Raw genomic sequence first — 16,446 nt, 5'->3', positions numbered from 1 at the left:
CGTACCTAGAGGTCTTGGCATCCCCCATCAAAAAATAATTCATCTAACCCTAATACGCCTAGATTAGCCTCTTCCCTATAGAAATATTAGGATATTTTTTTATATTTAGGTCCGTTAGGCTCTACTATTAAAAGATTAAAAAAGAGCGACCAAAAAAGATCAATATTTAGGGTAGTTAGGGGGGGGGGGGGACGTATTAGACTCGTCCCCCCCCCCCCCTAGACCCACTCCTTAACTATGATCCCCCCCCCCGGGGACGGGCCCGACTATATTTAGGGGGGGGGTAGTATTCCCTATATATATTGTCCGACGGGGACGTAATTTCGTATAAGACCCTCTATCTCTACATTCCTACTATTTTAGTCCTAGGGAGAGGATGCTCGCTTCAAGATAGATTCCCCTTAAGATAGTAGGGGATTAATAGAGTATATAGAGGAAAGGGGACCGGGGGTTAGCGTAGGGCTAAGGGGGGATCGAGTGCGAGGGATCGAGTGCGAGAGATAGAGATATATATCTCCCCGGATAGAGTCCATCTACGACGGTCAAACACGATCCTCCGGCGCGGACCAAATCACCCAAGGCGGATCGTTCACGGATCACGCTCGGAGGAGATACAATCTAGCGGCGTCTAGGCGCCTTAGGGAGCTCGACCACGCGATTCCGATCAACGTCGTCGGCGGTGCACCCGGCCTCGGTCGCCGACGGGGGCGATCCCGACGGCTACCACGGGGTTCGCGGCCGCCCCCGGCGGCGGATCGGGCGGTCCGATGGACGATTCGAGAGCGTCGAGCGCGACGAATCTACCGGTCGCCGGCGCGGGGGGTGCTGGCGGGGCATAGTGGGGGGTCCGGCGGGAGCGCGGGCAGCGTGCGTATAGGCGATGTTGTCAGTATTAATAGTGTTATCGATTGAATGAATTGAACAAGACTAGTGGACAGACTAATGATAATGTTTAGATGTATTAGCATTTTATGGTTGTTTAGCTGTACGGTTAGCCCAAGCATAAGAGAGAGAAATAGCTTATTTGTTTTTAACTCTGCTATCCTTGTCCTGCTTCGCTCTCGCCCCCGCTGATGTACCCAAATTCTCAATGAAAGCGAACACTATCGCCAAAGGAGTCATAAGAAACCCCACCGTACCCATTATGATATAAAAGGAACTGCCCCAGTGACAGCACTCCAAAATCCCACTAATGAGGATTACCGGCCCACAAAAGACCGCGAGGGCTAGGCTTCGATTGACCTGCACATTTGAGCGAACGCAAGCCGCTCGGATGAAGAAGAAGGCGGCAGCAACGCATGCAGTAGAAAAAGTCCAAAAGTTAACCATGCCTAAGATAGAGCCCCGCCACTCGGCTTGGAAATCTTCGCTAACGGTTCGATACAGATACCGACCCGCTGGTTCGCCAAATATATCAATGAAATTTGTCATGTTTGCCTGACGCAAGTCGCGTCCTTGGCCTAGCTGCCATAGATCGGCGATAGATTTCGCGGTTTCGGAGGAGGCATCGTGTTTGTGAATAAGGAGATCGGCCAAATAAGCCCTGACTTGATTGGGCCCGGCGCCCTGTAATGGAGGTTGAGCCATGAGGAAGGAGGTGGATAGATGATTTGTTCCGTGAGTGAGCTTGGGCAATGGCGTCTAGCTCGAAGTGCTTGGCAATTTGACAATCACTATTCTGCGTTGGAAGGATGGAAGTGATTATCTTATGTACAGGAGGAGGCTGGGGAGGAGGTCGAGATGCCAGCATGGTGGATCCATGCATAAAAGTTTGTCAGCACTAAACTGCTAAAGTATTTTCACATTTTTGTTATTGTGTGCTTATTTCGCTTACTATGCATTAGATTCACACCGTCACATGACAACTTCTCTTACGTAATTCGAGGAAGGAGGCGCGTCATTCGGCCAAGCCTTCTGGTTCCTCACCAACACCTCCTTCGCTCCCCTTTGGCTCGATGTAGCTCACTCAACAACCATGTATTCGCAGATTTCTTGCCCTTTAAAGCTAGGTCCCTCAGATATTGACATCAGAAGGGAGATCAGTCGCTCAAAGACTTCCACGATATATGAGATACAGCTAGTTGGGAAACAATATGCTATGAAGCTTGGGAGTACGATTTTGCCTTCCAAGGGCGACGCTGATATACCAATTCCATGACAATGGTGATCCAGGGTACACAAAGAAAGGCCGAGATTTAAACCGCTTTCGCTGCGAATTGGACGCCTATCACAATCTTCATGAATTCGGCGTTTGTGATGGCTTTGTTCCGGCTTTTCACGGCTACATCGATCGAATTGATCCGTCCGCTTTCCACCCACCGCTTAAACATTTCGTCGGCGATAAATTCCAACCAAGGGGGATCCTTCTTGAGTACTTGCCGGGTGCGGAAAGACTAAATTGCGAGAATTATTCGGAAGATCGCTTTCGCGATGCGGTTAATGGCATAAAAGAGATTCATGGTGCCTTTGTCCATCACCATGATATTTACCCGAAGAACATGCTTGTTGTGTCTGGTGAACGTATTGTATGGGTTGACTTTGATGTTGCGACAACTTTCAGCAACATGGGTCCTCGTGAGAGAGCATATTGCGAATATGAAACGGAGCTTGTTAGGAGTTTTGGAAAACTTCTGGTTTGTTTTGCTTCCTTGCCGTATACATTATTTTCTAACAGGTATAACCTCACAGAGTGAGGACAAGGCACAGGGTCTTCCTCCCAACACAAAGTATTATTGATCGAGGAATGGAAGAATATACCAAGCTAGCAATCACAACACCCTGTCGCAGGTCCTCAAAATTGGCTTATGTCGCTGGATGAAGGAGCACAGACGAGATCCGTTGAGTGTCCAGTCCACTTTTCTAAGGAAGAGATGCAGAAATGTTCGAAGGTTCATCGCCAAGAACAGGAGAAACTACAGGAAATGGGCGAGATGAGGGATCTAATTGGGACAGACACCCTTGGCTGAGTTTCAGATGAGGATGGGCTTGGACGATACAGGGCTGTCATCCAGAGCATTAAGGATGGTTTGATGGAGCATTTAAGCACTGAGATAGAGAAGACAACGGTCCTCTACCATTTTCCTTTCGATGATCATGAAGAAAATCCGTGATATATTTTAATAATCCGGCTCTCGACTTTAATGAGATATGCCGTTCCTACACGCGTCTACGCTAACCCAACGCTAAAGGGAAAGGGCCTCTATATAAAAGGATAGGAGTCTCGCCGACTAACGGGATTGAAGCTTTTTACTGCTAAAAACATAGTCTTGAATTCTAAATAGGTCGTAAAGGCTCGAACACTTAATAAAAAGAATCTATAAATATCGTTATACTGAATTGGTGAACTACCTAGCTCTATCTTTATAAAGTATAATACCCTAGAAAATAGTTATATAACGCCGGTCTACGTCAAGATATACACCGCGGAAAAAAGAATTATATAGAGTTATAAAGGGCTTAGATCGTTAATACGCAATATTAAAGACTCGTCGCCGAATTGTTTAAATATACGAAAGAATCCGCGAGTCACCGTATTAATCCTAAAAGATCGCTAAGCTTAGGGTTATCAAGATCGATTGCTTAACCGAGTAAAAAAGAAATCTACAGCCTTACTCGCTACTATATCGGTGCTCTAGTCTTGCTAATAAATAGTAGGTACACTTTCGTAGTCGGCGGCTCTAGTATCTTTAATCTACTACTAGACTTCTTTCTTGCTAATCTACTTCGGGAATCTACAGTCAGTTAACAGCGTATCTACTATCTTATCGAACTTGCTATAATAGGCGAGGATACCCCTATAATTATACAGAATATATAAATAAAGGGATCTAGCTTAAAGGATTTACTTTATCTATAGATTTATTAGAGTAAGTAATACGATCAGACTAGTCAGAGAAACTTACACTTTCTTCCCTATTTCCTCGCTATATAGGAGAATAAATCTACGGCCTAGGTAGCATCTAGACTACTACTACCGCTCCCTAACTAGTTTATACTTATAGAAAGATATTCGGGTCTTATCCGCTTTTTCTTTAGAGAGATATATACTACTATAAATAGCGTTAGTAGTATAAATTTTAGTAGTTTAACTAGGATATCTAGCTTCCCTCTACTAGTTAAATTCTTTAACGTACTCTAAATATAGTATTATATCTATAAACCGAGATTTAAGATAATTCGTCTCGCCCTTAGCCTAAATCGCCTCTATATACCTCTAAATCGCACGACCCTTTCTACTAGCAGATGCACTAGTATTACTTAGTAGATTTAGTAATAGAGAATACTAAAATCCGGTCGACTTCTATATTTTAGTGTACTTCTCTATAAATTCGGCTAAATTAGAATGTATAATCAATCTATATTTTCTTCTAATTTCGTCCTTTTAGTCCGGCGAAAGTGTAGATAGGAGAATATATTTAGAGAAACGACCGTCCTAGTAATCGTTATCTAGATTAGGAATAACTAATACTATTTGACTAATACTATTCCGAAAGCGAGACCTACGGTTAGGTATTAGGAGAGCTACTTAGGATTCGGCTGTCGATGAAAGTTTCCGTTTACGGCTTATATTCTAGCTCTCGTTTAGCGAAGGGGCTTGAGGTCTGTCTCCTTTTATATCTAATAGTAGAGTATATTTGTTATTACTTTTAGGTAGGTCGGAGGCCGAGGCCGAACTACTCGTATCTATACCCGTACTATTCGTTATCCTAGAAGAAGAGCGTTCTTAATCACTAGAGGTATCACCTAGGAATCTATACGTATTATCCAAGATAGCCTTAATCGATAGATCTCCGAATTCGTTAAAATCGTCGAGTAGATCCTTAGCATTATACTCGCTTTCGTTAGAGGCATCTTTAACTATTGGCTGATATTTTAATAACCGGCGCTTACTTAGACGTCTCTTTAATATTTGGTTCTCTTCTACTGCTTCTACACTACTCTGTTATAATACTATCATTATCGGTATAACGGCCGTACTTGCATCGGGGGTAGAGCACGGAGTACCGGGGCTCTAACCTAAACTCGTAGAAGATGTCCTAGGGGATTGAGGGCAGTTATCGTACGAAGTAGCCCTAGGGCTTTCTTAATGTGTATATTCTTCGACGTTCGCTATATTAACCCTACGAAGTTCGGGACTACCGCTAGATAGAGTGTTTAGAGCAAGCCTAGGAGACGGTTGATCACCTATTCCTTCGATAAGGCTAAAGGTAGGAGCCGGAGTGTATAGTTGACTAGTGGAGAGTGCATCTTTACTAACATCCCCTATGTCACTTGTTGGACCTTCGTTTCGTATAAGTGGAGATCGAATGGAGGGATCAGGGCTATCCGTACGATCGCAGGACCCTAAATAAACATTGGACGATTGGCTAAGTAGTTCTATTTCTTCGAGCTCTCGAAAGGTCGAGTCAAAGTCAAAGCCGGGGTCTTGCTCTCTGAAGGCGCCTGAGGCTTCTCTAACTAGTTCAGATGAAGATGTTTTGTTCAGCCTCTGACTAGGGCTCGGCAGTGATGGCGAGCGAGATCGATTCGATCCGGCAGTTAAGATTGAGGTTCTCGTACTACGGTCTTGTGCGTCCTTTTCTAAAGTTAGCAGCGACGGGTCTAATAAAGCAAGCGGTGTTAGCACGACGACCCTCGTAAATAGATATAGCGAGTATTACTAATATATTGGGATGTAGAGGAACTACTGTATATGGTATATGTCGGATATAACGTAAGTTCTGCAGGTGACGATAAAAACGGGTGATCTTCGATATCGTAGTCGATAAGACAATCACTGGTCGATTTGATCCGTTCATAGAGGCGGATAATCTTGGTGTAGGAGAGGGCGGATTGAATTTTGCAGAAACAGGAGAGCGCTCGCAAAATCTAGATTAAAGATTAACTACCTTCTAACTCGATATAAGTAAATTGATATACCTCGTTATCCGATTGTGGAATGCGTTTCTTATATCTATTCGCTTCGCTATTACGGTTGTTCTGTTGGGAAAATGAGATAGTGGAATATCGAGCAAGATACTTTACTTATAGTCAGTTTTAACCTGATCTAAAGTATTTCGGGAAATGCTACTATAGTGGTTATAGGTTCGATAGCGACGTATCCTCGGGAGTTAGAGATGGCGTTAGCGTGGGGATGGGTGGGGAGCTAGCTAGGTACCTTTTGCTCCGGGTCTGCTCCGGGTCTGCTTAGGATCTGCTTTAGGAGTAATTACTGATCCTGACTATAACCTTGGACTGCCTAGGTCTTCGTAGCCTTTAGTATTTTGGTAAGCGTAGTATGTTTGCGAGGTTCGGATGTATTTTTAAGAGCCTCTAGCGATTTAGTCACTCTCGTTATTCTCTGTTAAGTTTATAATGTATATATTGCGTCGCGTGAGTGGGAAGAAAAGGAGAGGGTTATAATATTTGTTTTTAAATGTTTACGGAAGGTTGATTTAGTTAGCTCTGGTAACTAAGGTTATATAATACTAATATAGGCGGCTTTTGATGGTAGAAAATAGAGCTTTACACTATTTTCAAATAAATAGGTACTAGCTCTATGACCCTAAAAATAAGACCCGACAGCCTTCTACGCTCCGCTAGCTTTATATCCGGGTCTTTTGGACACCCTAATGGCCTAATATAGAGCCTATTCTATAATGGTCTTCTAAAAAAATCGCATAGTGCTGTTCCGTTTCGACCGCCGCTCTAACTAGGCACTATACCTTACAATATTATAAGTAAAACAGGAACTCCCATAGCTTTCATCTAAATCCGTAAACTATATAGTTCGGATTACCTTAAACAGCTACTGTATATTTCTGCCTTATTAATATCATCCACTAAGCTGACTAGTGCCAAACCTCGCCGCTAGGTCGAGGAGCTAAATCTATACGGATTATGTATTCATCCGGCTGCCCTAATACCTGACACTCACTAAGCAGCATACGGTAGCCACGCGTGAATAGTTTTAAATATAGGATACAATCCCAGAAATGAATCGCTATATAAACCGAGCCTCGCACTATCTACTCCCATGATTTTTTCTAACGATAATACTCTCGAGATTCTCCGGCCTTAGTAGCCACGTACACCTACAGAAGATATATAACGCGATTTTTCTAATAATATTTTACTTTAAGGTCTCGGCTAGCAAGATTTACCATATATTCACACTAATATTTTAGAAGATAATGATTCAGGCATATTACTTAACAGCAGTCTACTACTTAGGGAACAGAGATAAGGCAAGGCTAAACACCGCTATATTATAGATCGGTACCAGAGGAGAACACTATAGACGTACTATCACAGCGCTAAGGTTCGGCTCCTAACGTAGATACGTAATATAGTTAGGCTGTTCCCTACTCGTCCATCTAGAGATATTAAACCACTATTTATAAGATACGACTATATACCCGAACCTCCGATATCAAGCTATATAAGCGAAGAGTAGTTTTAGTTATTACTAAAGAGATTCTTTAGCCTGGTTCCTCTTCCGGAACTATTAGTAGAGTCTTTCTATAATAGCGACGAGATCGCCTATATCAAGAACTATCTAAGATTAAAACCGACACCGATCTAGAACGGCGATGCAAGAGATAACGATAGAGACCTAGTTAGGATTTGTACGAGTCTTACGAATTTTATCTTCTGTAATCGCGAAAGTAAGAGAGTCTTCCTTAGAGTTAATCGTCGAATCCGCCGCCGGTCGCTAGCTCCTACTTAAGAGATCTTCTAATACTTTAGGCTTATCGACTAATTATGCTATAAGGTAGGGCCTAGGCAGTATAGTGCCTCGGATTAAAATATATAGCTTTAGGTTAGTTCTCTTTTTAGGAGCTATTTCAATAAGAGCTACTAAGCTATTTTAAGGTAAGAAATATTTCTCCCCTACATCGTTAATTTATATCGTAGATCTACGGCTCCTTACGGTATCTAGGGTTAAGGGTAGGGTAAGATAAGCAGTCTGACTTAATTACTATAATAAGATACGGACTGTCCTATATATATAATCCGCTCTTAATATCTGATATTATAGTGCCGCCTAGGTTCGCCTTCTATAGATATAGCGAGATTGCTAGTTTTGCGAATAGATTCTAACGCTAGATTTCTGCGATCGTTTTCCCTAGTACTTTACCGGGTTACCGGTCGAAGGCTTAGTAATATTAGGGTAGTAGTAGCCTTTTTCGGTATCTTAGGTAAAAAGGTATAGAAATACTAGTAAAGAGAGAGTAGAAAGATAACTAACCACTATAGAAAATTAGTGGTTGAGAAGGGGTGTCGACGGAAGGAAGAAGAAAAAATTCGTCGAAGGGAGTTTAGGGGGGTTTTTATTATTAACGCCGAGAAGTAGACATAAAAAGATAAGACGGCTAAAAAGGGAAAGGTTACGTCGCTACCTACGAAAATGATACTATCGTAAGGTGTATACTGGTACGTAAAAACCTTTATTATATAAACCAGAAGTATACCCGATTTATTAGTGAATCGCTATTGATTTAATCTGTTCGCGTAATCTGGAAACTTATAAAACCTAATAAATTACTACTAAGTAAAACCTCCTAACGCGGGAGAGTACGCGGAAACCCTACTTATAATATAAGGAAATATATCGAATTACTCTCGAATTCTTATTAATTCTTTATCTTCTCCTGTTAACTAAAATATATAAAACCTAACGAAATCCGATAATAAAGGAGCTACTATCAATATCAATTAATATAATATGACCCTCTATTTATATATATCTTTAGATATAAAATATACCTAAATTAGCCCGAATTCTCTATTAATACATCTCTCGTTGCTAACTGTTTCCGCTATAGTGAAACAATCTCGAAAGAATAACGATTCTAAAGAGAAAAAACTATAAATAGTTTTAACTATACCCTTTTCTTTCTCTCTCCTACTTCCCCTAGCCCTAGGCTAGGGTTCCTGGCCGATCTGGCTAATTTGAGTAAAGATTAGGGGCAGGAACTCTGGCCTACTGAACTGCGGGAGTAAAATAAACTTTGTAACTAATACTACTACTATACGTTTCGTTATCTCTACGAATTGGAATTAAAACGGCCCTATTTCTCTACCGTGGCTGAGGATAGCTATCTTTAGAGGGGAAATTAATTGTAAAGGATTGCGTGTTGGTCTAATATGGGGAAGCGTCAATATTAAGAGTGGTTATATTATTATATATTATTACTTTGTATCGTTATTTCTATAAGGAGGGTGTCTCGCTCCCTCCTAGTTAAGTCGGTAAGATTTAGTTTCTAAAAGAAAAATACAGTATAACTCTTCTAATCTGTTTTACTATTATTTCGCTATTAATTCTTTACCTAATCGATAGGCTACTACCCTAATAAGTAGTTTTACGTTCTAAAGGCTAAACCGCTACGCCAGGAGTAAAAGACTAGAATTCTAGGACGTATCCTAGAACTACGCTTACTATATAAGGATATAGTTCGTTATACTAATAACCATATCTCCTATAGAGAAAATATTAGGATATAATATTTAAAGTAGGGCTCCTAATATATTAATATATCCTAGGGATATTATTTAAAGGGTTGATAGAGATATATATATATTTAAGGCTTAGATACCTAAATTACATTATAATTATAGTAATATAGTAGAATCTTATCTTAAATAGACTTAAGAGTTAAATATATTGTCTTTTATGCTTATAAGAGTGTATAACTTAAAATTTAAATTGATATGTAGCCTAGCTATTAAGATATATAATTATAAATTTTCGTATTTACTATATATTTTAGGGCTGGCGGCGTACTATATCGAGACCTACCTAATATTTATAATAATATTATTAAAATTAGGTATCTAGTCGGACCTTCGGCTGAGATACCCTAAGTTAAGTTAGCCGCTAGATAAAAAGCTCGGTGCGTAACTGATATAGTAGTAGATGTTCGACTATTGTAGGTTTACTGCTCTGCTATAAAGTGCTATTTTATAGTCTTAGCCTTAACGTAGTAATTTTCGTCGATTTAAATTGGTACGATATGTTGCTCGGAGTTATGTTCGTATAAATAGGGCTAGCATAAGGTATTAGGAAGGTATAGGCCGTCGGGATTTTGTATACTACTTATCCCTTCGCGCCTAAGTCAAGCTTACATAATAAGCAAACGAAGTATCTTAAATATTTAGGACGGGTAGCTATAAAGTACTTTCCCCTATAGAGTGCGAAGAGCGGGTAGTTAGTTATAACGTGGATCTTACGTAATCCCGCCCGCCCTAGTTACTTATATTCTACTTATTTACTAGCGTACGTGAATTTAGCGGTCGGGTAGGGGAACGTAATTATTTATGTAATTACTACTTTCTCTTTACTAGTAATACCTATAGGTTAGACGACTCGCTAGATTATCTCTCTAAAATAGGGTTAGACTGACTTTCCCCTTTTTTGCTATGATTTTTCCTTGGTTTATGCGTAAATAGGAGAGGAAATATTTTTATTAACTGTAGACGCGTAGAGGACGTTTTCTATTACCGAAATAGTCTAGATCCTAATCAGTATTTAGGTTATCGTTATTGAGTCTAATATTAGCATTTTACGTCTATGATTATTATAAACTATCGAAAGTAACCCTACCCCCTATTATTTGTCTATTCTGTCTTCGATAGAGCCTTCCTATATATATCCTTCTAATAGCAGTCGGGAAATGCTTTGAGGTTTACTAGGTATTCCGAGCCTCTATAATACCTCCCGAGGAGAGAAGTATATAGCCTACCGCTATATACGGTCGAGATATATTTAGCTAAATAGGCATAACCTAAATGCTATAATCTCTAAACTGTCCGATCTTTCTTAAATTAACTATGGTCTAAGGATTTATAACTATTAGCTTCTTCTCCTTTTTTATCTCCTTTTATTCTCTGCCTATTTTATTCGGCGAACGGATCGAGCTTTTATATTATTTAAAGCTTTACTATCGCCTTATATCCGTACTACGCGGCCTAGGATAATAGTATCCGGCCCCTGCTATCCGTCACTCTAACTTTAGCTCTTTCCTGTATATATAATCGAGCTGTAGCTATATTATTATATTAGGTAGTCTATAGCAGAGCGGAATTTGCGTCTTGAGAATTTAGTCTATAGAGATATAGATTAAGGAGAGCGTAGAGTCGTCTGTTTGTTTAAGATAATGAGTTGATATCTTATTCTGTCTCTAGGTAGGTCGCTAGTTTTAGTAGTAATTCGGAGGGTAAATGAAGTAGAATTATTAAACTAAGATTAGAGGAAATGTTGCTATAGCGTTTTAAGCTGGGGTGAAGATTTGAAAAAAGCTATTTATAAGTAGTGAGGGGTATCGAGTAAGGGTAGTAATAGCCTTATATAATAGGTAAGTTATCGTAATAATACCGTAATGATTTATAGAATTAAGTGAAACTTTTGAGGAGTTGTGGCGATCTGGTATGATTGTCTAGCTTACTAACTTCCTCTTCCCGCCTGTTCTACTCGTCCTTACCCCTCGTTCTTCCTGTATCCGACGTAGCCTTCTACTGCACCTGGTAGTTATAATATAGAAGGCTACGCTTATACTATAGAGAGCTAACCCTAGTAGGTAAAGATGTATTTCTATTTTTATGGCTTATGTTACCTTTTGCGAGTTTAATTCGCTGCTAGCCTAGTGTTAAAACGAGGTATTAAGATATATCTACTTGTAGGGTAGAAGGCCTATTAACTAGGTAGGAGAGTAATAGCACTAAGTCTAATTATAATAGAGACTGTTTCTTAAGGAGTTTTAAACCTACTCCTTAAGTATTAATTTAAATATAGCTTTCTTCTATATAAATAGGAAATAAATAAGAATTAGCGAGAGGATACGAGACGTATACTAATACACTATATAACCTAAAGGTGTAGCCTATATACGGGGTTACCGTCCCGTATCTCTACCGAGGGGCTGCCGGTCGACCGCCGGATGGCTACCGCCTTAGCAGAATCCTCGGGCCCTGGTGGCCTAAGGTACTAATAAATCATAGGAATAACTTTATTATAGAATATTATAATATAAGGTCTAAATAATAAGCTAATGTTGTTACTTAAAAGATTGCGAAAGCTTGTTAGAGATAATATAGAGCCTGTATTATATCGATGATATATCTTACTCTACGGAGCCTAAGCTATAGGAATACGCTCTAATACTCGGGTACTTTAGTAGCCTATTAGGCTGAGCGGGTTAATGAAGCGATTCCTATAGTACTTTAGACTAGATAGGGGAGTTGTTTTAATAATAAAACACTAATTATCTAGATGGCGTGGCCCTTAGTATTATAATAGAGAATTGAAATATAGCCTAGGAAAGTTGCTTTAAATTTATATATTTAGGATATAGTATATTCGTTTATATATTTTATTTTATTTACCCTAATCCCTCCCCGAAGGTAAGTTTACCTAACTAGGCCGAATTATAAATCCGTACTTAGATAACTTAACTCTCTCCTGTAAACTATAGGTACGCTTAGCTAGGAGCTATCTAGACTAGACCCTTTACCTTATTATAATATCCTCGACCCCTTAAAAATAGATTCTTTCTAAGTTTAGATAGACTGATAAAAACTACTTATACCTAGACTCTTTAGCTACTGTCGGAATAAGATTCTTATACCGTTTATTATAAACTACTAGCGTAGTCTCGTGCGTAATGCCTCGTCTCGGTATCTCCTACTATTCCTCTAGAGTTATAGAATAGTTTAGTATTTTAAATAGCCTTAGTTTAACCTTTAAGCCTAGTAACTCTAAGCTATCTAAATAGAGAATTAGCTTTAACGATTTATAGGTCTTAAAACAGCGTAGAATAATATTAACGAAGATTGTTAGATCGTCGTGTCCCTTACTATAGATTATTGTAACTCTCCTATAAATACGCCTAACCGAATAACCTAAAATGAAGAAGGGTCTCAAAATCGCGGCTACTACTAGCGTTAAGCCTAAGTAATCTAGATTAAAGTAAGAGTCTTTTTTTGTTGCTATTTTATAAATATAAGGGCGCTCGGGATTAATAAAAATAGTTAGCTGTTTTGCTATATTATATAGTAGCGGATAACTATTTAATATTTAGATAACCGTGGGTAAGGATGTAGTGTGTTCGCTGAATGGTCTATAACCGTGTTAGGGAATCTGGACATGAATATATACCGTAGAGCCCTAGAAGATAACGGATAGTACTTCTTGGCGAACTTACTAACTAACTTAATATTAAGAGATGTAAGTTTTAGGAATCTGAGGCTAATAGGACTAATGATAATGTTGTAGCCCTTATTTACGAACTTAAAACTGATCTGCCTAAAAGAGATCTAATTGAATTGTTTTGGCTTATGCCGATAGAGACTGATTGCGTGTCTGATGATCTGTATTCGAATCTCGAAAGGTAAGTTAAGGAAACGTAAGAGCTATTCTGAATAGATAAGACCTCTATAAGTAAGTTAGTAAAAGCGCTTATTGAGAACCTATATATAACCTACCTGAAAGAGAGGCTATAACTCTTGAAGGCTATAAAGTCGCTAAATGTCTAGGGGAACGAAGCTATAAAATTTCGTCCCCTATAGGATTTTCTAGGTCTCCCGTCGCCGGGTCCTCCTAAGTATAGCCTCTATATAGTATATATAGGTAGGGTAGCTACTGTAGCGTATATATAGCGGTTTTACGTAAAATATATCCTACGGGGTCTGATAATTCTGTTATTAAATATAGCGATGTTTATAGTAAGCGGTCTAAAATGATAACTAAAAATACTTTATCTAATTAGAGCTTATAAAGACCGGAGTTACTTTCCGGGAATGAAGTTGTAAGAGTGTTGAGGTATAACTAATTTCGAAAACTACTGTATCTCTTACTGAGGGAAACACTGTATATAGTTAGATGGTTAGATGGTTAGGATACTCTATTCCGACGAGAAGAGATCCTACTGTACGTACTCTGGAACGGTCGTATCGTAAGCGACGCGAGGAAACAGAAAATGGCGGGTCGGGCCGAGACGCGAACCCCTAAGCCGCCCGACCGCGACGAATACGAAGATTTACCTCTACGATTGTTGAGGCCGAAACGTACTATAAGGCTACTAAATAACTATACTTAAGAGTAAGAGATCGATACCGAGCGGAGAAATACGTATTCCTAGCGGGGGAAGAACCTAGGTAAGCTAGTCGCCTAGCGTGAATCGGTAACGACGGACTCTTTGACAGAGAGCGAGGACCCGAATGCCTCTAAACTTATACGAGAGCTCGTTAAACTTAGGAAAGAGATTAGACTAAGAGATAATCTATATAAGAGAGAACTATAAAAAATTAAAGAAGAATTTAGTGCCGCCCTTGCAGAAGTTTGACTAGAGCTACAGACCCTAATAAATAGACTCCCGACACCGTAAGCCCCCTCCGAACTATGTTTCTAGAACGGCTACGACGAGATCCTCCGCGAGATTTAATCCCTGCGTAATAAAATGAGCCCTTACGCCCTTATAAGTACCCCGTCCTATATAGATGTTGTCCGTACTCCCCTACTTAGTTACCCGAGTAATATATAGACTTTTTTAACGTCGAATATAATACTAACTACTTTTACCGATATGTTATATTGTATAATAGATACCTTAAGGATGGCAGAAAATAGAAACGAGAGGATGTCCGTAGGCCTAATCCGGGCGACGGTCGAGATAGAGATCCGGACGCTAGAAGACTATACGTACTAGCGTTGTTGCGCCGTTACCGTAGACCCGAAGAATACGAACCGGATCAGAATAGCGTGTCGCGATGAAGCCGAACACTAGTTAGTTAAGAAAGTGGCGGAAGTAAAGATCGGCGCGGGAGACGAGCTTTACCCGATTAAAGTCGATAGCGTTAATAAAACCGCAGTCCTGGATGAAAATGATGAGATCCGACCGGAGCTGCGGCAGACTTCCGCGAGGAGAACGAAGCTACCGTGGCTAAGATCGTATGGCTTAGTAGAAAGGAGAGTGCGAAGGCCTATAGGTTAATGGTTGGTTACCTTACTAAAGGTACTGACGTACGGAGGCTCCTAGCCGACGGATTCTTTTACGTAGGGGGAGATTCTGGCGTGACTAGTACCTTCGAATATCGACTACGACCGATGTAATACTATAACTACTAGGAGATTGCTATAAGGCGTTCTAGTATAAGAACGTCTAGAAATATGTAAAATGCGCTATGGAGGGCTATCGCTATAGTAACTGTGACTAAACGGTTCTAAAGTGCGTTCTATGCGGAGGCCTATATAAATCGTATAGTAAAAACTGCCGGAGGCTCTATCTATTACGTTATGAATAAAACCCTCCGAATAGTCTAACTAAATGTAAGGAAATAGGGAGTAATATATGATAGCTTAATGAACGACGAAGAAACCTAGGGGGTAGTGGTACTAGCGATTTAGGAACCCTAAGCGAGGAGAATTTAAGGCCGGCTTTTGATAACCCCGATAGGATATTATAATTAGACGAAACTGGTTCCCTCTACCTAAAGAGAAGATAGATAGGTAATTCGAAGTATGCTCTGGATTAATAAGGAGGTTGAAGCGGAGTAAGTGCGGATCGAGTCCCCGGATCTGACGGTAGCGGTTATTCGGAACCCCGGATGATAGATTTTTATAGTATTAGTCTACGTAGAGGGAGGAGACGCTACGGTATTGCGCGAAATATACGATTACCTACGTAAAGTAATTATAGAGGTATAGCGAGACATAGATACGGTGTTAGAGATTATAATTGTGGGAGATTTTAACCGTTATGATTAACTCTAGGGAGGAGACGACGTATCTTTAGGAAGATAAGGTAAAGCGGATCTAATTATCGACCTTATAAATAAATTTACTCTTAGTAGTCTACTTAAACGGAGGTATAAAGATATAGTATAACAGAGGACAGCGTAGCGACTACGAGTTAACTATCGACCTTATCCTTGCCTCGGAAAACCTAATAGACTCTATAGTTAAGTGTGCTATATATAGGACGGAGTACCGTTCGGATTACTGTACTATTAAGACTGTATTTGACGCCCTATAGTCGCCCCTAAAGTATTAGGAATAACTCCTGCTGAAAAACGCTCTATAGAAAGAGATTAATGCCTAGATTACGAATACCCTATTCGCTACTCCGTCGGAGGGTATAGTATAGTAGAAAACCGATCGAATTATATCCGCTGTCTCGGAAGCGGTGTATACCTTAATACCGAAGGCTAAACCGTTACCGTACGTAAAGCGATAGTAGATAGATAACTTAATATAGCTCTGTTAAATATATATATACTAGAGAAATCACGCCCGCTCGGAGCGCCGGGCGGGGCGAAAAGTACCCTATCTCGAAGAGATAGCCTAAGGTACGGCGAAGTAATATTACGATGCTATCTGGTAATAAAGGAAAAAGCACTAGAATAAATTCCTTATAGATAACGATAATATATAGAAAGCCGCTAAATACCTAAACTCGGGAGATAACGTAG

At 40.0% G+C, this 16,446-nt stretch overlaps 3 protein-coding genes across 3 annotated transcripts; all 3 read left to right on the top strand.

Moving 5' to 3' along the window:
- Window positions 1-1,975: 1,975 nt before the first annotated feature.
- On the top strand, window positions 1,976-2,736 carry N7482_010051 (uncharacterized protein; the record flags this gene model as incomplete). The annotated part of the gene is made up of 3 exons (XM_056692175.1): window positions 1,976-2,111; window positions 2,173-2,633; window positions 2,689-2,736. 3 exons carry the CDS (start codon window positions 1,976-1,978, stop codon window positions 2,734-2,736), a joined length of 645 nt encoding a protein of 214 aa, XP_056539881.1.
- An 11,219-nt stretch (window positions 2,737-13,955) lies between these two features.
- N7482_010050 (uncharacterized protein) lies at window positions 13,956-14,279 on the top strand (the record flags this gene model as incomplete). Its single annotated transcript, XM_056692174.1, has 2 exons — window positions 13,956-14,043; window positions 14,182-14,279. 2 exons carry the CDS (start codon window positions 13,956-13,958, stop codon window positions 14,277-14,279), a joined length of 186 nt encoding a protein of 61 aa, XP_056539880.1.
- A 1,217-nt stretch (window positions 14,280-15,496) lies between these two features.
- Window positions 15,497-16,010, top strand: N7482_010049 (uncharacterized protein; the record flags this gene model as incomplete). The annotated part of the gene is made up of 3 exons (XM_056692173.1): window positions 15,497-15,528; window positions 15,617-15,664; window positions 15,866-16,010. The coding sequence occupies 3 exons, from the start codon at window positions 15,497-15,499 to the stop codon at window positions 16,008-16,010; spliced, it is 225 nt and encodes a 74-aa protein (XP_056539879.1).
- Window positions 16,011-16,446: the final 436 nt, after the last annotated feature.

The sequence above is a fragment of the Penicillium canariense genome, assembly GCF_028826845.1.
Source record: "Penicillium canariense strain IBT 26290 chromosome Unknown utg000007l_segment0_segment0, whole genome shotgun sequence".
Taxonomy (NCBI): domain Eukaryota; kingdom Fungi; phylum Ascomycota; class Eurotiomycetes; order Eurotiales; family Aspergillaceae; genus Penicillium; species Penicillium canariense.
This window is presented reverse-complemented; position numbering and strand designations above follow the sequence as displayed.